Source organism: Durio zibethinus, chromosome 24 (genome assembly GCF_047325235.1).
Source record: "Durio zibethinus cultivar Kanyao isolate XHJ-2024 chromosome 24, ASM4732523v1, whole genome shotgun sequence".
Classification (NCBI taxonomy): domain Eukaryota; kingdom Viridiplantae; phylum Streptophyta; class Magnoliopsida; order Malvales; family Malvaceae; genus Durio; species Durio zibethinus.
Window position 1 is genome coordinate 3,516,693 of NC_143185.1, and position 20,976 is coordinate 3,537,668.

The 20,976-nt window shown below is 33.7% G+C and overlaps 2 protein-coding genes and 1 pseudogene across 3 annotated transcripts; 1 reads left to right on the top strand and 2 right to left on the bottom strand.

Annotated features, from left to right (window-relative positions):
- Window positions 1-4,387: 4,387 nt before the first annotated feature.
- LOC149511847 (uncharacterized) lies at window positions 4,388-4,933 on the bottom strand. Its single transcript, XM_089753434.1, has one exon. It carries the CDS (start codon window positions 4,931-4,933, stop codon window positions 4,388-4,390), a length of 546 nt encoding a protein of 181 aa, XP_089609560.1.
- Window positions 4,934-5,304: 371 nt separating this feature from the next.
- On the top strand, window positions 5,305-12,238 carry LOC149511848 (granule-bound starch synthase 2, chloroplastic/amyloplastic-like; annotated as a pseudogene).
- A 3,216-nt stretch (window positions 12,239-15,454) lies between these two features.
- Window positions 15,455-19,176, bottom strand: LOC111316696 (defective in cullin neddylation protein AAR3-like). Of its 2 annotated transcripts, XM_022918756.2 has the most exons (9): window positions 19,032-19,176; window positions 18,299-18,431; window positions 17,732-17,783; window positions 17,522-17,597; window positions 17,292-17,374; window positions 16,705-16,801; window positions 16,578-16,623; window positions 16,141-16,229; window positions 15,455-16,039 (listed from the first exon to the last, which is right to left on the bottom strand). In XM_022918756.2, the coding sequence occupies exons 1-9, from the start codon at window positions 19,087-19,089 to the stop codon at window positions 15,729-15,731; spliced, it is 945 nt and encodes a 314-aa protein (XP_022774491.2). In that variant the 5' UTR covers window positions 19,090-19,176; the 3' UTR covers window positions 15,455-15,728. The 2 variants fall into 2 exon arrangements, with proteins under 2 accessions (XP_022774491.2, XP_022774492.2); XM_022918757.2 differs by lacking the exons at window positions 17,292-17,374; window positions 17,522-17,597.
- Between the last annotated feature and the right edge of the window lie 1,800 nt (window positions 19,177-20,976).

Consider the following 20,976-nt stretch of genomic DNA (forward strand, 5'->3'; position numbering starts at 1 on the left):
TTATAAAGTAAAAAGAAACAAAAGTAAAAGATATGATATAATTGATAAAAAATAATTTCACATTAGAACTACTAAAATATAAACAAAATTAATAAATAATTTAAAAACACATTCCCTTTTTTCGACTTAATTTCCATTTTCATTGTCTCAAAATTATGTTAATTTTTTTAATGCCAACAATCATTACTTTTTAAATATTTTGGATTTGTTTTTAATTATTTTTTGTTTAACATTAAAAACTATAGTTTATCAATAGTATAATAATTTTATCTATTAAAATCATTAAAGTCAAGATATTTTTCTAAATTTCCATGCCAAGTAAAACATGGATATTCATTTTATAAAAATCATTGATATGATAAAAAATAAAAGATACAAAAGCTGATTAATGGTAATATGATATAATTATTATAGATTAAAATATAATTTAAATGACTTCGTGTGGTAAATACAACATGATGTAATTTATATGATATGTTAATGATCATTTTTATTTATAACTAAATCATGTATATGTTTTAGAGAAACTAATGGGATGGCCCATTCTTTACATGTTATTGTTTTTTTTAAAAAAAATTATTCCAAAATAATAATCTTTATTTCTTTACTACTTATATTTTTTAGATAAGTAATATAATATATTTTCAAAATTTTCATTAGAAAAAGGGTGGTTGCATGCAAATGCCCCACATCGTTCAAGTGCATTAATACATAGTGCAAGACCCTAATTTTTCGACTGCCATTTGGTTTTTCACATATTGGCAGGTGAATTTTCACTTCATTCTTCTAGTCAGCCACGTTCAAACGTTTCTTCCTTATTAAGTAATACAAATATTTGTCTTTAAGCACCTCTTGGCAATTGTCAAGGCGATATCAGTATCCAAGCCCCAAAAATTTTGGAAAATTCTTTCTGTAATGATATATATTTATTTATTTATTTTAAATAAATATGAATTGAATCCTCAAATTAAAATGTTATATGTTAGTTTTATTTATTTATTTTTGTGTGTATTTTAATTTTATGCATTGTAATTAAAATGTTATACCGATTCATCAACCAAGGTCCCTCCTTCAATTGCTTTAATCCAGAAAAGTCATCTTAGCTTAAATATAACGCAGAATTGCGTCAAAGATTGGTTTCTATAAACACATAACTGCGAGAAAATCAATTAATATTGAAACACACTTGACACCGCTGTGATCCCTCAAAACCAACACCTCTAGCTTCAAGGATTTGTAATGCCGTTCAATCCCTTTAAACAAGCCCTTTCAATTAGCTTCATTGGTCCCTTCATCCTTTTGGTTTTTCTCTTCTTTCTTTATTCAAGTACTGATGGCTCAGAATTGAGTGATCTCGAACTTGTTCTTGATCACCAGCACAGCCAAGAAAATGAAAAAAAATCCACAAAGATGTTTCATATTCAATACCATAATGAATTGAACGTGAGAACTGTTCAATTTAAGTGTTACATCAATTTCGGGGAGCATGCTTTGTCAATAGAGATGAAAGTTAGTTACAAATATGTGAGTCATCAGTATACGGTGCCTGCCTGTTTTACTTGCTCTCGTCAAGGCCTCTAAGCAGCCATTGAAGATGATTAGGAATGAGACGGCTCTCAATGGGGTGCGAAGGAATTCTTTTTCTCATTAAATAAAGGTCTCCGTTTTAGGGTGAAAGCCATTGAAGGGTGCAGTTTGCTGAATGGTGTTTAAATCCCAGGCAGTTGGGAATAGGTCATATGAAGCTTAATCCAGGAAAAGGGGTGGAGTGGTCTTGTCCGGCTGATAATGTTCTAAAATTCAATGTGGATGGATCAGCAAGGGGAAAACAAGAGCCTGCCGGATGTGGTGGGGTCTTAAGGGATTCAAGGGGAGATATACGAGGCTTATTCTATTGTCCGCTCCGTGAACAGAATCAAATGTTGTAGAGATTTAGCTATTAAAACTGTTTTGAAGGCATTTTCATTTTTTCCTTGGGTTACTAGGAATGCTATAATTATTGAATCTGGTTATATGGTGGCAGTAAGTTGTGTGTGTAACAAGCAATCTAGGCCTTGGAAACAATGGATGGTTTTTGAAGCTATTGATAGGCTGCTATGAAGCACGGATACAGCTTCAACTCTTCCGTATCGGTGCCGTTGACACGCCGAAATACGTGTCGGAAACGTCAAAAAAATTAAAAATCACGTTGGTCACAGTCTGGACCCGATGCTTCTTACTTACTATGCTAGAATGGTCTCTACATATATTATTTTTGATAAACTTAAGGTCTTCTTGAGTCCGTTTTCTTCTTTTCTAGCATAGCCTCATTCTTGGTTGAATATAATTGATTGACTATATTATTAATGTCACAAAGTGAAGGAGTGGTTTTTTCGGGTTCCTCGGCATGTTCCATGTGGGGGTGTCTGCTATGGAGATGGAAATCTGGTTTCCATTTCTAATGATTGGCATACTGCAATGTTGTTATTTTTGAAGCAAAGAAAACTTTACTCACTGTTACATTTCTTAACATCAGAAACATTATAATTTAAAGCTTAATTAATAACTACCCACTAAAATTATAATCCTAAGATTAAGCCATGACCACCAGCATGAATAACAAAAAAATAACCAACACCAGAAAAACAGGAACAACATAAAACATTCAACTAAGCAACATTCATGAATCCACATTAGCAGTCCTAAACACATCTTCTAACACTCCTCCTTGCTTTAGGAGTTGCAAACACCAAGTTTTGTCCTCAGAAATTCAAACTTGCTAACTGGCAGTGGCTTGGTGAAAACATCTACAACCTGATCTTCTGTTTTGCAGTAGACAAGAACAACAGCTCCATCTTTCTGTACTTCCCTTAAGAAGAATAATTTAATATTAAAATGTTTAGTTTTCCGGTGAAACACAGGATTTTGAGAGATAGCAATGGCAGTTTGGTTGTCAACAAGAATCTTCGTGCTTTCCTCATGCTCTAAGTTAAGATCGATTAAAATCTTCCTTAGCCACAAAGCTTGATTAACAGCAGTTGTTGCAACAATAAACTCTACTTCAGCTGTGGATTGAGCTACAATTTCTTATTTTTTCGAGCTCCATGAGAAAACACCAGAACCAAGTGTGAAACAATAGCCTGAAGTGCTCTTCATATCATCAATGGAACCTCCCCAATCACTGTCTGAGAAACCAACCAGCTTGAACTCTTTGCTCTTTGTGTATTTAATGCCAAAATCACTTGTGCCTTTCACATATCTAAGCACTCTCTTTGCAGCCTTGAGATGCCATTCACTTGCATAATGCATAAACCGAGACAAAATGCTTACAGCATTCAAAATGTCAGGTCGAGTTGCTGTGAGAAACATTAAGCAACCAATCAGGCTTCTGAAATATGGCTGATCAATCTTCTCTGTTCCATCTTCTTTACAGAGCTTTTCCTTTGAATTCATTGGTGTCCTCATTTCTTTACATTCTTCGAGCTTAAACTTCTTCAGAATCTCCTTGGCATATTTCTTCTGACAGATGAAGACTTCATGTTTATTCTGTTTGATTTCCATTCTAAGAAAAAATATCATCAATCCAAGATCTGTCATTTCAAAAAACTCCATCATCTCTTGCTTAAACTTCTCCACAATACTTGTGTTGTTTCCTGTCACAAGTAAGTCATCCATATATAGTGAGATGATAAGAATGTCAGCTCCATTGTGCTTGACATATAAAGTTGATTCAGATAAGCTTTTGACAAATCCTAAGTTCTGCAAATGTTCATCAATCCTGCTGTACCAAGCTCTTGGAGCTTGCTTCAATCCGTAAAGTGCCTTTTTAAGAAAATAAACATTGTCTTCTTCTCTTTCATTGACATAACCTTCTGGTTGTTCTACATAAATCTCCTCTTGCAGAAAACCATTCAAGAATGCTGACTTGACATCTAATTGGTGCACTTTCCAATTCTTTTGTGCTGCAACGACGAGTAAGAGCATGATGGTGTCGAGTCTAACGACTGGTGCGAAGGTATCTGAGTAGTCCACACCGAGTATTTGAGCATATCCTTTGACCACAAGTCTAGCTTTATACTTGTTGATTGAGCCATCAACATTAAGCTTGGTTCTGTACACCCATTTGACTCTAATTACTTTTTTGTTTTGGGGTCGATCAACCAACTCCCATGTTTCATTCCTTTCAATCATGAATAGCTCATCCTTCATTGTAGCAATCCAATTTTGATCCGTCTTGGCCTCTTCATAATTTGTAGGTTCATACACAGCAATATTGCATCTTTGATAAACATCAGAAAGTAGTCTTGTACCTCTGATAGGACTGTCATCCATCATTTCATTCTCTCAGTCTCCAATGCTAGGAAACTTGGGCTTGTGCTCTTTTAAGGTTGGATCCATCTTTTTTGCATCATCCCAGTTCCACTCTTCTTTGTTCTTGTGCTTGCAAAGCGTTAAGCAATTCTGTTAAGGAAAATTTTGACAGATCCTTCGTATTCTCCAAGGCAGTGATGGTTGCTTCATATCTTTCAGGTACTGTAACAAGAATTTTTTTTACAATTTTTGAGTCAGTAAATTCAGATCCAAGAAGCCTTACTTTGTTTGCGATACTCAGAAGCTTATCGGAGTAATCTTTAATAGTCTCGGAGTCTTTCATTCTTTGAAGTTCAAATTCCCTAATCAAGTTAAGGACTTGCATCCCTTTAATTCTTTCATCTCCTTCATATTCATTCTTGAGATAATCCCATATCTCTTTTGCTGACTTTAGAGACATGATACGAGTGAAGATGATGGATGAGACTGCAGCAAATAAGCAGGCCTTTGCCTTTGATTTCTTTGTCTTCTTTTCTTTCTGTGCTTTAATCTGTGCCATGGTGGGATTGTTTGGAAGTGCAGGAATTTCATAGTCTTCTTCCACTACTTTCCAAAGATCTAAAGCTTCCAAGTATGTCTCCATACGTACTGCCTAAATCTGGTAGTTGTCTCTGTCGAACACTGCCGGAGCAATTGTAGAGAAACTGGCTTCAGCTTCCATGACGCATCAATTTCACACATAGATCCCTTAAGAAGATAGCTCTGATACCAAATGTTGTTATTTTTGAAGCAAAAAAAACTTTACTCACTGTTGCATTTCTTAACATCAGAAACATTACAATTTAAAGCCTAATTAATAACTACCCACTAAAATCATAATCTTAAGATTAAGCCATGACCACCAGCATGAATAACAAAAAAATAACTAACACCAGAAAAACAGGAACAACATGAAACATTCAACTAAGCAACATTCATGAATCCACATTAACAGTCCTAAACACATCTTCTAACATGTTGCCAGTGCACTTGAAGGCTTATTATCGGCAGAATGGTTTGATGTCCTTCACTAGATCCATTATTGTTATCCATAATATTGCTCACCAGGTTTGTTCTCTACCATGATAATTAGCCTGATGTGATCTTTTATAGTAAAAAAAGAATCTGTTCATTGATATTTTTGCTGTGTATTTAGTTGAAATAAAGAACTAATGTCCAAGTGCATTCACATATTTATCTCAACTCTTTGCTTGATTTAACACACAGAATTATATACCAAATCAATTTGTTATTTTGTATTGCCTACTTAAACAAAGAGAGCACATAAAACTTTCCCAAATCATGAATGACTGTACATGGCTTATCCACAATTCTCTCTTGAAGTTTAGTTTATATGGAGGACAACTATAATGTATTTGCTACTTTGTTGCAACTGAGTACATGAATTAATCTGCCAAAAGAGAGAGATTGGAGAATAAACATTTGCTGAGCTGAAAACATAATTTAGTTTTTCTGTTTCTTAAAATGTCCAAGTCAAGAATATAATTCTGCTTTAAACTTTTAGACGTTATTACCAGAACTGATTTCAGAGATTAATTTTTTGAATTTCTTTGTAGCCTATTCTAACTGATAAATTGTATTCAGGTTCGGGGGCCTGTGCAAGATTTCTACTATGTGGATCTACCAGAACACTTCATGGATCTTTTCAAGTTATATGACCCCATTGGAGGTGAGCACTTCAATATCTTGGCTGCAGTACTAAAGAGTGCTGACAGAGTGGTAACTATTAGCCATGGATATGCTTGGTGTTAGGAAAATGGGGTCCAGTCTCATGTAAGTGGTTTTGGACCAAGTAAAGGCCATGGGCCTTGATCTTTTATTTTACACAGAGCCCTAGCTACTTAATAAAAAAGAGGTGAGGTTGTTTTATGTGTGTGTCGACAACTAAGCAGAGAAAGAAGAAAAGCTAGGAAAAGCAGAGAGAGAAAAAAGAGAAGGGAGAGTTGGTTAAACGGAAGTCGATCCGTGGTCCGATTGAGTTGGAACCTTGTCAGGAGGTTTATGATTCAGAGTTATACATTCTGAACGGTGAAGATCGGGTTTGAAGCTCTCTAGGAACAAATTCAGGGTGTATTTGTTGAGTCACTTATTTGGTGAGATTTCTCCAATTGTTTCTCTAGTTGTTGATTAGCTCTAGTTTTAGCTAGAGAAGAACTTTGTATAACTATTATTTGATAGTGAAGATTTTTTTGGTGGCCCGTTATTTTTTCCCTCTACACTGGAGGGTTTTCCACGTAAATCTTGGTGTGCTTTATTTTTCTTTCGCATTTGATTATTGATTGTTGTCTATTGCTTCTGTATTATTGTGATTATTGCTTCAGGCGCAACAAGTGGTATCAGAGCGAGGGTTATTTTGAGACATCGATACAGAAGCATCTCAGGATAGAAGTAAATTCTGTTTGAGATCATGGAGGGTGATACAGGTTCCATGATAAAATTGACAGCATCGAATTATTCAATTTGGAAGCCTATGATGGAGGATCATCTATACTGTAAAGATTTGTATGAGCCAGTATTGGGTGATTCGGCTAAACCAGCAGATATGAAAGATGAAAGCTGGAAGAAGCTAGGTAAAAAGACGCTGGCTACAATCAGAAAATGGGTTGATATCAGCGTGTTTCATCATGTAGCGCAGGAGTCAGATGCTCACATTGTTTGGGAAAAATTGACAGCATTGTATGAGAGAAAAACAGGTATGAATAAAGTTATGCTTGTTAAAAAGATTGTAACTTTACAGTACAGGGATGGACGATCTGTTACAGAGCACTTGAGTGATTTTCAAGATATATTTAATCGGATGACTACTATGAAGCTTAAAATGGATGATGAAATGAAGGCATTATTTCTTTTGGGTTCATTGCCAGACAGCTGGAATACTCTAGTTGTGATTGTTCTTAATTCAGCTCCTGATTATAAGATGACATTGGAGATGGTAAAGGACAGTATGCTTAATGAAGAAGCGAGGTGAAAAGATGTAGACCCTGAGAATCAAGCTCTGGTCACAGAGAACAGGGGTAGAAACATCGTCAGAGGTCAGAACTCAAAAGGCCGTGGTAAGTCTAAACATAGATCCAAGTCTAGAGGTAAAGTGAAGTGTTTCCATTGTGGTAAGGCGGGTCATATAAAACGAAACTGTAGAATCTTAAAACAAAGCGAAAAGATGAGAAAAGTAAGAGTTCAGATGATGGCAATGTTGCAGCAGTGAATTCAGATAGTGATTCAGTTACTTTGATTTGTACACATGGTGATTGTAATCATGTTAGTGATCCCGGCATTGAGTGGATAGTTGACACAGGAACGGCATATCATTGTGTTCCTAAGAGAGAGTTGTTTACAACTTACAAAGTAGGAGACTTTGGTTGTACCAAGATGGAAAACAAGAGTGTGTCGCAGATTGTTGGGATTGGTGATATTGTTGTATAAACTAGTACAGGCTGCATGTTGACTTTGAGGGATGTCAGACACATTCCAGATATGAGAATGAACTTGCTTGCTATTAATGTCCTTGATAAAGAGGGATATGAAAGCCGACAAAAAAATGGACAGTGAAAGCTTCTCAAAGGATCTATGGTAGTTGCAAGGGGAAAACTATGCTGCACAATGTATAAGACATGGATACAATTGAACGGTAACCAGGTAAATACCGTTGAAAATGATGCTTCAGCAAACTTGTGGCACAGGAGGCTGGCACACATGAGTGAAAAAGGGTTACAGGTTTTGGTAAGGCACTCTCTCATTCCCTTGACCAAAGGTATGTATCTCGATTCATGTGATTATTGTTTGTTTGGTAAGCATCATAGAGTTTCTTTTCGTAAAAGTTCTCAGAGAAAAGAAAATAAATTGGAATTAATTTATTCTGACGTATGTGGTCCCATTGAGGTTGAGTCATTAGGTGGTAGCAGATATTTTGTTACTTTTATTGATGATGCTTCACGTAAGACTTGGGTGTATATATTGAAATATAAAAGTCCGGTACTACAGTATTTTCAAAAATTTCATGCCATGGTTGAAAGGATGACAGGGTTACCCTTGAAGTGTATTCGAACTGATAATGGTGGGGAATACACATCTAAAAGCTTTGAAGAGTATTGCTCAAAGTATGGGATCAGGCATGAGAGGACAGAACCTGGAACACTGCAGCATAATGGTATAGCTGAAAGAATAAATCGCACCATTGTGGAAAAAGTTAGATGTATGTTGAGGATGGCAAAATTACCAAAGCCATTCTGGGGTGAAGCAGTCAACACAGCTTGTTATTTACTTAACAGGTCACCATCAGTTCCTTTGGGCTTTGACATTCCAGAAAGAGTGTGGACAGGAAAAGATGCTTCATACTCTCACTTGAAAATTTTTGGGTGTAAAGCATTCATGCATGTGTCGAAAGAGCAGAGATCAAAGCTTGACAGTAAAGCTACACAGTGTGTGTTTGTAGGATATGGTGATGAGGAATTTGGCTACAGGGTATGGGATCCAGTAAAGAGAAAGACAGTCAGAAGCAGAGATATGGTCTTTCATGAAAAAGAAACCATAGCAGACCTTGAGAAAAATGAGAAGACTACACGAGTTACTGTTGAGTGTGATGTTTCAACACCGACAGAGATTTCACAAGAAAGAGCCACAGATGGTGAAAATGAGCCAGAAACAGAACTTGGGGATATGGATGAGCCAGCTACAGTTGGTGATGAGCCAGATGCTATTAGTTTTGAGTAGGGGGAGCAATCCTCTCTACCTGAGAGTGTTGAGCAGGGAGAGCCACCTTCGGTATCAAGTGATGTAGAGTCTCAGCCTAGGAGATCTACTAGAGAGCGCAGGCCATCTACCAGGTATCCAAGTTCAAATTTTATTTTAGTTACCAGTGAAGGGGAGCCAAAAAGCTTTCAAAATGTACAGGCTACTCCGGATAGAGAGCACTGGTTAAAAGCAATGAAAGAAGAGATGGAGTCATTGCGAAAGAATGGTACTTATGATCTTGTTAAACTTCCAACAGGGAAGAGGCCATTAAAGAATAAATGGGTGTTCAAGTTGAAAAAGGATGGTGACAAACTAGTAAGGTACAAAGCTCGATTGGTAGTAAAAGGTTTTTCTCAGAAACCAGGCATCGATTTTGATGAGATTTTTGCTTCAGTTGTAAAAATGAGTTCTATTCGAGTGGTACTGGGATTGATAGTTAGTTTGAATCTTGAGCTTGAGCAACTTGATGTTAAAACTGCATTTTTGCATGGTGATTTGCAGGAGGATATTTATATGAATCAGCCTGAGGGTTTTGAAGTGAAAGGGAAAGAGCACTTAGTTTGCAAATTGAAGAAAAGCTTGTATGGCTTGAAACAAGCTCCGCGATAATGGTACAAAAAATTGATTCTTTTATGGTGAGTCATAGCTATAAAAGAACAGCAGCGGATTCTTGTGTGTATATTAAACAATTCCCTAATGGTAACTTCATTATCCTATTATTATATGTTGATTGTAGGACAAGATGCTAGTATGGTTTGCAGGTTGAAAGAACAATTGTCTAAGTCTTTTGATATGAAAGATTTAGGTCCAGCAAAGCAGATTCTTGGTATGGATATTATCCGGGATAGGAGAGCTGGAAAGCTGTGGTTGTCACAGGAAAAGTATGTTGAACGAGTGCTTGGTAGATTCAACATGCAACATGCTAAATCAGTTAGTAGTTCACTTGCCAACCATTTTCACCTAAGTAAGAAATCTTGTCCAGTGTCTAAGGAAGAGCAACTAGCTATGTCTAGTATTCCTTATTCTTCTGCAGTCGGTTCTTTAATGTATCTTATGGTTTGTACAAGGCCTGACATTGCTCATGCAGTTGGTGTAGTGAGCAGATTTCTTTCTAATCCAGGAAAGGTTCACTGGGAAGCAGTGAAATGGATTTTTAGATATTTGAGGGGTACCTCAAAAATGTGCTTGACTTATGGAGTTTCACAACCAGTTCTAGAAGGGTTTACTGATGCTGACATGGCAGGCGATCTTGATGGTAGGAAATCTACTTCGGGGTATTTGTTCACTTTTGCAGGAGGAGCTGTATCTTGACAGTCTAAGTTGCAGAAGTGTGTTGCTTTGTCAACTACAGAGGCTGAGTATATTGCAGCAACTGAAGCATGTAAAGAAATGCTTTGGATGAAACGTTTTCTTCTTGAATTAGGGTTGAATCAGAAAGAGTATGTGGTATTTTGTGATAGCCAGAGTGCTTTAGATTTGAGTAAGAATACCATGTACCATGCTAGAACAAAGCACATTGATGTTAGATACCATTGGTTACGTTCAGTGATTGAAGAACAGCAGATGCTATTGAAGAAAGTCCATACTGATAAAAATGTGGCAGATATGTTGACTAAGATACTTCCCAGGGAAAAGCTTGAGCTTTGCAGTAACTTGGCCGGAATAAGTTCCCTGGCCAAGGTAAGTTCCAAATGAAACTGCTATGGTGATGAATCTCCTCCTAATGGGGCTGGAGGGGAAGATTATTAGGAAAATGGGGTCCAGTCCCATGTAAGTGGTTTTGGACCAAGTAAAGGCCATGGGCCTTGATCTTTTATTTTACACAGAGCTCTAGCTACTTAATAAAAAAGAGGTGGGGTTGTTTTATGTGTGTGTCGACAACCAAGCAGAGAAAGAAGAAAAGCCAGGAAAAGCAGAGAGAGAAAAAAGAGAAGGGAGAGTTGGTTAAACGGAAGTCGATCCGTGGTCCGATTGAGTTGGAACCTTGTCAGGAGGTTTATGATTCAGAGTTATACATTCTGAACGGTGAAGATCGGGTTTGAAGCTCTCTAGGAACAAATCCAGGGTGTATTTGTTGAGTCACTTATTTGGTGAGATTTCTCCAATTGTTTCTCTAGTTGTTGATTAGCTCTAGTTTTAGCTAGAGAAGAACTTTGTATAACTATTATTTGATAGTGAAGATTTTTCTGGTGGCCCGTGGTTTTTTCTGGTGGCCCGTGGTTTTTTCCCTCTACACTGGAGGGTTTTCCACGTAAATCTTGGTATACTTTATTTTTCCTGCGCATTTGATTATTGATTGTTGTCTATTGCTTCTGTATTGTTGTGATTATTGCTTCAGGCGCAACACTTGGGAGCTTAGAACTTGGGAGGGTGGTTGTGTCACTGGCCCGAGACTTTAGCTTTAGGCTCGTGCGGCTCCTGAATCCACAGTATGATGTTCACCTCAAATCAGATGGTTATACTAGCCACTTCCAGGAAACACTGCAAACCGGCGAGGCTTAGTTGAAGGCAGCCTTGCAAAAGGAGCTTGGGCTGCCCGTTCGTGAAGATGTCCCCCTGATTGGTTTTATTGGGATACTGGATCAGCAAAAAGGTTTTGATCTAATTGCTGAGGCTATTCCCTGGATTATGGGCGAGGATGTGCAATTATCATGTTAGGCATTGGCGGACCTGACCTAGAATAGATGCTTAGGCAGTTTGAAAACCAACATCATGACAAAGTCAGGGGATGGGTTGGGTTTTCTGTAAAGACAATTCATCGTATAACGGCCGGGGCTGATAGTTTACTCCTGCCATCAATATTTTAACCCTGTGGACTGAACCAACCGTATGCTATGAGCTATGCAACAATTCCGGTTGTCCAATCCATCGGCGGATTAAGGGACACTGTGCAGCCTTCCAATCCATTTGAAAAGTAAGGGCTTGGTTGGGCATTGTTAGTCCTGATGCAAATAAGTTGATACATGCATTCGGAAACTGCTTATTGACTTATCGACAGTATAAAGAGAGTTGGGAAGGACTCCAGAAACGGGGTATGATGCAAGATCTCAGCTGGGACAATGCTGCTTAGAAGTATAAGGAGGTCCTTGCTGCCAAATACCAATGCTCGCTGTTTGTTCTCAATGAGCCATATATCATTTTGGCCTTCTATCGCTAGCTAAGTAGGTTGGCGCAAAGCCTGTTTTGAAGTAATTGCAGCGCCTGAGATTGTTCCTGAAGATGTTAAAGGTGCTGTATCAGTCAAATTGCACCATCTTCTGTAAGAGATGATTGAAGAAACGTAAAAGAATGTTATTTGCCACATTCTAATGCCCTTCGGCCTTTGATTCGAAACCTATTAACATGAGGAGTGTTTTGTTTTCATCTTTATTATATTAATGGTTTTAGCCACTCTTAGGCTTTAATCAATTGCAAGAGAAATTTTTCTTTTTTTACGAATCATATAATCTGCTGATAAAGTGTGTTAGACTTTATTCCAATTATCAAAATTTAATCTTTTATAACCTCAAATATAAAAATAAAAAAATATATCTTTTTTTTTTCTGATAATGCTTTCATAGGTAGACTTGCTCATAGTCTCATTAAGAGCTGTAAAGATCTACAAAGCACCAAGCCTTCGATTATTTTCTTCAGCACATCATTTTAAAATGCCAATGCAGACCCCAAGCAATCGCTCTCTGATCATTTTTTGGTTTAGTCTAAACGTTGTATTCCAATGGAAGGGAGCAACAAAATACCTACTTCCAACATTCCAATGATCTGCTTTCCATTGACTTCTTCTTCAATTTATTTATTTATTTTCTTTTAATTGTTTCGGCATAGGAACGTTGGTGTATTTTTTCGGCAACAATCTTAAAATTGAAGAAAAAAAAAAAGAAAAACTTGAAGGATAAAGCGTATCTAATATAGTTCTTTTATTAATTTCTAGATTGCATTAGAACAAGAATGTGACATTTGTTATAACGATTTTTTATTCGAGAGATTCAATCGGTAAATTTGATAAAAAAATTTTGGAGTTATCGTCAATATTTTTTTATTTATAGAGTAAGATTGATTATTTAAAAATATCATATTTTAATAAAAATTTTAAAATTAATTAAAATTTATTAAAAGAACATTTTGATTTATGAAATCAAAATTGGATTCGAAAATACCGTTATGAATGAGGAATGTATTAATACACTTACGTCACCCGTTCAAAAAATAATACTAATTAAACATATGTTATCTTTTAATTTTAATGATATGGTCTTTTAAGATTTTTAAATTTAACTCCTTTTAAAAATTTCTTTATGCAAAATATTTTTTATTTTGAGAAATTATTATTATTTTATAAATTCTTCAATATTTAGTGAAATTTATAGAAAATTTTTTATTCAAAAAAATTGATCATTTACAAAATTTTTGAAATTTCGTTATAAGATATTTATTTATTTATTTATTAAAATTGATTTTAGAATTGTCTCGACTTTTTAACAAAATTCAAAAATTATTTTTCTAATTTTTTCCCATTTTTAGGATTTTTTCAATTTTTTGACAAAATCTTAAAAATTTTAAACTGATTTTAGAATCATCCAACTTTTTAGTGAAATAAAAAAAAAAACCTTTCTTTTCATGATAATTTAAAAAATTTTAATTTTCCTTAAAATTTTTACTTAAGATATTCATCTAAACAATTAATTTTTTATTTATTATTATTTATTATTAATTAATTTTCATCATTTTTTATTTAAATAAATCCTTATTTATCAAAAATATAACTTTATGAATTATCTTAACTCTTTGGTGAAATTATTTTTGTAATAGTGAAGAAATTTATTTAAACAAATACTTTTATTAATTTTATTGTTTCTTTTTTATTGAAACAAATTTTATTTTAGTAAAAAATAACTTTTAGATTATCCCAACTCATTGAAGAAATTTAAAAATATTTTTTATTTGCATTAATTACAAAAATTTGAACTCTTTCAAAAATTTTTAAATATTGTGTTTTTAAAAAGATAAATAATTGTTATTAGTATTTTTTTAGTAAAAATAATTTCTTGAATTATCTCAATACTTTGATAAAATTCAAGAAATATTTTTTTTATTTGTAAAATTATGAAAAAAATAAAGCTCTTTTTATTTTTCCTTAATATTATTATTATTTTGTTTATCTTTTTATTTTAAATTAAAATATTAGTATTTATTTTTTTTATTGCGTTACATTTTTTATTATTAATGATAATTATTTATTTTTAGTAAATATATAAATATTATAAATCATAAGTTATAAAAAAATTTTAAATAAATAACAATAATCAAATCAAATCAAAAAATAAAATAAAAAAATAAAAAAAAAAATTCACCAAACAAGTGAGTTAGACACGGGTCAAGGGACGAATCCTAAAATGGGTTGGGTTGAATCCAAAACCCAAAACAGCAAGGCTATAAAAGGCCCAAAAATTAGATTTTTATATCATTTTTCCTTTCCCTTCTCTCTCTCTCTCTAAACTCCAAATCCTCTCTCTTTAACCAATCCCCTTTTTGCCAACAGCCACCAATCGTCACCATGCACTGGTGGCCAGAATTTTCAACTGCATTAGAAAATTTAACAATTGCAGTCTTGAGTCATTTTTTCAGTTTTTGATGATCAAAAAATTTAAGTTTTTTAGATTTCGACGACTATAAAAAAAATTTTGAAAAATTCCCAAAAATTTCTAAGACACTCTCCTTGACTTTTTAAACATTTTTCTTAAACTAGATTCTTCAAAAAAAATCTCAAACAGCCTAAATCAAGAATTTTGTTATAGGTTTTCTTTTTTGTTTTTGAATTTTTTTTTTGTTTTTTGCTGCTAGTTCCTTCATTCATAGAGGAATGATTTTTTGTGTGTATGTGTGTTTTTTGAACCCATTAGTTTCAAAAAAAAAAAAAATCCTCCCTATCCCTCTGCTTTTTTTTTTTTTTTTTCCATGTTCACCCCTTTTATTCTCTCTTCTTGCAAGAAAAGTGAAATATTTATAAAATTTTTTGAGATTCAAATCCTAAATTTTTTGAGATTTAAATTCTAAATTTTCAAGAGCCTGATAATTTCAACAATAACTAGTAAACTTTTGTTGGTCTGATTTTTGTTGCCAAATTAAACAGATATAGTTCTTTCAATGCATTAAATGCACTTTGGGGAAGAAAAAGAAAAAAAAACAACCCTTTATGATAACTTGATTTCAGTTGAGAGTTAAAATAATTTTTGACTTTCGACCTATTTTATTTTAGTTTATTAATTTTATTATTATTATTATTATTTTATTTTATTTTATTTTGTTTTAGACAAAATAGGTGTTTGCAGCATGCATGAACAAACCAATGGCAGCACAAAAACGGCCGCATGAAGAGTTGATAATATGCTAGACTTTTAATTTCAATAACATCATTCAATTCAAACCCTTACAACCTCAAGTACCAGAAACAAAAAAATTGACAACCGCACAAACGTCCCAAGAGAAAATTAAGAAATCAACCCACAAAATCATCCGAAAATGTTGGCAAACTGTCATCTTACCCCCAGCCAACATATGAATATATCTAAATCATTGAATTGCAAAGGACATTTTTTCTATAATTGCAACTCGGGTGGGAGCTTTATGTATAGGTAATACTTCTTTACTGATCAAACTGCAAAATACGACCGGCTCGATAAGAGCCCAGCAAAACCCTTAGACAGGTAACCTTCAATCGCACACAGAGACTTGGAAGAACCCATTGGACTACTGTGTTTAACAATTTCCATGCAGTCATCAGATGAATTCTGGGGAGTATTATCTTCCCTTTTAGCTGATCTGTGTGCGATCAACCTACTTCTCTTAGAATTCAATGTGCAATTCAGGTCTGGAGAGATTGAGAAGTGTGAATCTGAGGACTCCATTTCATCCTCAGGACATTCAGGCAATTTCCTCTTCAACCCGGGAAATACTCTTAATCCTGCCACATGATATCATTATAATAACATCAATTATCTATTGCAGTCCATAAAAGTAGGAAACTTATACAAAGGTGAACGTGGAAGCTAATATTTGACATACCAGGCAAGGTGTCCTCATCTGCGCACAACTGGGACTCTGAATCACCACAGCTACAGAAAACATTTGAATCTTTGTTGAACCCTGAAATTCTGCAATGGGAAGAGAGCAGAGAAAGGAAGGGCTGTAAGGCATCTAGGCACAATGTGCATAAAATAACACTGTTCTCATTAAAACATTCTGTCGGGATCATGAATGAACCAATAACACAAGCCATGGTTACTAGTCAATACAAAAAATGATTATGAGCAAGTGATCATATAAGTTATTCAGTAAAAATACAAACATGAAAAGATAATAAGTAGAAGGATGATATGAAAAAAGACTAAAAAGATCACAATTAGAGTTTGAAATTGTAACCTAGAATAAACTGAGTAATAAAGAAATAGCCATCAAATTTCCCATGATCACCTAAAGTGCTGAAGATATAGAAACCAAACCTGTACATATGCTCAACAAAGTCATCAATCAGAACAGGCCAAGCACCTGCATAATAACCAAACAACTAAGATTCAAGTAGCACAGATACACGAGAGGCCAGAGGACAGATTTAGGTAAACTTAATACCTTCAGGATCATACCCTTCCAGATTTTCATGCACACACCTACTAAAAGCTAAAACTTGCTGCCAAGTATCCTCAGAAACATTGTGATGCTGATTTTCCTAAAAGGAAATCAAAGAGATTAGTTGCCTTAATCAAAAGACTGACAGTAATAGTGCAGATATATACTTTCAATTTGAAGTAATAGTGCAGGAACAGAAAACATGTACAGCCTAAGAGTCGATCACCATCCATATTCACATACTTGGCATGCACAGCATAGCAGGCCTGTATAAGGATTTTCAAAGGCACGCATAAGGCAACTAAACTAAAAAATTTTAGAATGCTTCTTGTTCACTAACAATTGAGACTGCAGCGCCAGACAAGTCACTCCCTATATGATAAAATGAGTGCTAGATAACATCTTCCACCTATTATGGTAATAATAAATCATTTATGAAGTACACGTAACAACCAATATCGCAATTCTAAAGAAAGTTTGATGCAAAAATTAAAGTGGTCTTAGACATTGGAACAACAAGTAAGAGTTTCACAAGATGCCTTTGAGACAAACATAAAGTGTTAGAAGCTCAGTATCAGTCATACTCATACCTCAACAAAGTCACACCATTGGTTAAGCAATCGAAACCTGCCCGCTAATACTAATCTCCATGCAGCAATTGCCCTGCTTACAGCTATCAATCACGCCAAAAAAGAAGAGATTTAAATACAACACCAAAAAAAATTCCTTGTAATTTACAGCTTAGATAGCCTCAATATTTATTCCAAGGATAAATCAATAAAAGCATTTGCACTTAACTAAGTAGTATGAGATAACTTACTAATATTCTTTTGACCATTTTCTCGGCATATAAAGAAAACAAAATCATAGAAGCGCGAGAATTCAGAAAAGTCCACCTTGTATGGAAACACGACATCAGAAAATAAAATCAATGCACCAACAATGAAGAGCTGTAAAGATACTTGATACTAAAGTCTAAAATTCTAGTTAAATCCATCCCTCAAAGAACTTCAATGAAGACATATCTCACCGTCAAGTCTAGTTGTAGCATCAGCTTGAGAAGTTCATCAAAGATTGCAGTCCTGTCAAAGGATAAATAAAAATATTGAAATGCAACAATCAAGCTGAATTATGACCAAATAACCAATTAAGAAGACTGGCTAAAGAATCTTTTCCTGCCATTCACCTCCCTTTGAGAATGTCTTGGGGCATAATACCTTTTTCATTCAACTATTAGATTAAAGTTTTCACAGGTTTACACATAATCATAAATAATACAGCCGTAGTCTATAAACATTAGGATGTATAACATGTTCTAGGACAGCAATTGCCACTCAAGGAACTCAGGATCAAGCTAGAGTCTACAAAATTCAACCTTAAGATGGGATTCGCAGATTCCAAAAATTGCAGCTAAATCAAATGTATCTTAGACAATAACTGCCAAGAACGATATTAAGTTCACATGGCATCCCTTGAATATCAAACTGGTTCTTTCATGCCAACAATTGTCAGGTGTGATAAGACTCATCAACCAATTCTCTAATCTTCTTAAAGGCAAACTAAACGCGATAAACTTCTACATACATATGTTGACTACCTTGTGATCATCCTTGACTCCACCATCTTTAAAAGCTGATTCAATGCCTCCCTAGATAACTTAGATCTTTGTGATTCATCATCTTGTCGGTAGCCTTCTTCACCACAAACATATGCATTTCCTGTTCTAAGTTCTGCAAGACAGTTCAAAAGTTAACTAAATGACAGCAACAGCCCTTTCAACCTCCGAAACCTCCCCCCCCCCCCCCCCCAAAAAAAAAAAAAAAGAAAAAAAAACCAAAATTTTTTTAACAAAAAAGTTACATCCCTATCACAGAACAAAAATCCTGAAAAGTTGAGACTCTAAAATTTAAGCATCAGCGAAAGAGCAAAACTTTGAACATTTTAACCGGCCAAAAAAAAAACCGCTTGTTTAACCAGACCAAATTACGTTACCCATATTTTCCTCTTTTTATTAACTTTTTTTGGGTATTCAATTACATTAATTTTTTCCATAATTAAACTTCAATTCAACCAAAATTTGAACCCAAAAAAAAAAAAAAAAAACCATTTTCAATTCTCATCCCCCAATTATTACACAACAAATGTAACCCAAAAACCCTTATCCAATTTCGAATCTTTTTCACCAAAAAAATTCACCTAAAATGTAAAAAGTTTCAAACTTTCCTTTTGAACATCAAAGCAAAACATTTAAATTTTCCTTTTTTCTAACAAATGGGCAGAATAGAGAAGTAAAATCTCAAGAACAAATAAAGAAAAATGAAAAAAAATACCACAGAATCGCCAGTAAATCTCGAAGATATCAAACCGACCCGGACCCAAAGAGTCCATCGGAATCTCAACTGTTATCGGAGCTCTGGCGAGTTAGGTTTTATTTTTTTGGTGAGTTTCAAAGAAAAACCCACAACTAAAAATATCGAAACTTTATCTTTTCCCGTGTCCTTTTATAGTTATAGTCTCCTCCCTTCTCTGTATTTTACCAAAATCAGATTTTTCAAGTTTTTTCCTTAATGATTTTGTTCCCATATAGAGAAAGAAACGAAAACGAAAAGACGGGTTTCTCGGTGAAATTAACGGGGAATTGAACCGGATCTTCTTCCGGTTCATGTGAACCGGCTGGTGAAATAGCATGTGACGCAGCCAATATTCTGTTTCTTGCTCTCTTTGATAACCCACACCTAGATTTTTTTTTTCTTAAAATGTAGTAATATAAAAAAAAAAAATAGAGGGAATTTTGTTTTCTTTCAAAATAAATTTTCAAAAAATTAAAAAAAAATGTATATTAAAATTGGAATGTTTCCAAATTAAAATTTTTATCCAAATTTCACTCCTTAAACGACTCCAATTATTTTTAGATTAATCTACTTAAAATTTGTAATTTTGTGAAAATAATAAAAAATTGTCCAATTTTTAACTATTTGCATCTATTATGATGCAAGAATGAAAATACCAAAACCAAATTGAACAAGAATTAGCACATAGTGAGATTCAAATAGTAAATAAAATTAATTAAAAAAAGTTATAATTTTTTTTATTTTTCAAGTTATAATTAAAGTTTAAATTCAAAATTTTTAATTTTAAAATCGATTTCAATATTATTGTGCTAATAACTCGATGACAAAGTTATGAATATTTAAACAAAAAATAATTATAATCAATTTAGATGATATAAGACAACTATTAAACATAAATCCCTTTTTTTTTAGTTTCATCTAAGATTTTCAAAAGAACTTTTAAGCAAGAAAAATTTTAAATACATTGAGGTTGATCATGATTATTTAATTTTTATTATGAAGAGTCAATATCTATGAAAACAATGTCCCATCTCTTTGAAAACAAAACCACCAATATATATTCTTTCACACTACTTGCAATCAAAGGATTCTTATTGGTTTGAAGATTATGCAGCATCTTGTACACTACTTTGCTATATGACAACTTGTATGGTAAGTTAAGGACTTCAATATTGCTTATCTTTGCATTAAAAGTTATAGCCATTTTTAATTTTTGTTGAATCAAAAAGAGGAATTTGGTGAGCAAACTTAAAGCTTGTACCATGTTGTTACATACCAACTTTTTTTGCTCTTTTCCTTTTTGAAGGAAAAATAAATAAATAGATTTGATAATTTTAAATATGATATAGTAATACAATATAACAATGATATAAACAAAAGATACAAAAATAATATGATTTAAAATTTTAACAAAAACAATAAATAAATTTAACAAAATAAAAAAATATAACTTATTTTTTTGAGTCGATACGAATTATAAGATGTAATTTTTATATAAAATATAATATATATACACAAATTATCAATATTTTATAAAATATAAATACATAAATTATCATATTTAAAAATAAATTATTTGTGAGTTGTATTTACTAAATATTTTGAATTTTTGCTCACTTCTTCTAATGGGTAGATTCCTTACTTCACAAAATAATGAGGGATTATCTCAAAAAATAATAAATTGGTTATAATGATTAAAACCTTCAAAACCAAGTAGACAAGGGTGGTTTGGCTCCAACCAATGACAATACATTGACGTCCCCCATGCTAAATGAGCCCTTGACTTACCTACTGAAAAAGTGGGTTAGATAAGTGAAATCTAAGTTATATATTTTATTTTACATTTTGTAAAAGTGTTTTTATAATCCCTAAAATTTGTATGGTTTATTGATAAAGGATTAGATTTTTAGTTTTAATGATTAAG

What these genes read in the sequence shown, in the direction of transcription:
- LOC149511847 (XM_089753434.1), bottom strand. Translation starts at nt 4,933, where the DNA reads ATGGAGACATACTTGGAAGCTTTAGATCTTTGGAAAGTAGTGGAAGAA.
- LOC111316696 (XM_022918756.2), bottom strand. Translation starts at nt 19,089, where the DNA reads ATGGACTCTTTGGGTCCGGGTCGGTTTGATATCTTCGAGATTTACTGG. An exon ending in TGCTACAACTAGACTTGACG is followed by an intron (nt 17,598 to 17,731) that starts GTGAGATATGTC and finishes TTTCCATACAAG; the next exon opens with GTGGACTTTTCTGAATTCTC. An exon ending in TTTGTTGAGCATATGTACAG is followed by an intron (nt 16,230 to 16,577) that starts GTTTGGTTTCTA and finishes TTCCCATTGCAG; the next exon opens with AATTTCAGGGTTCAACAAAG.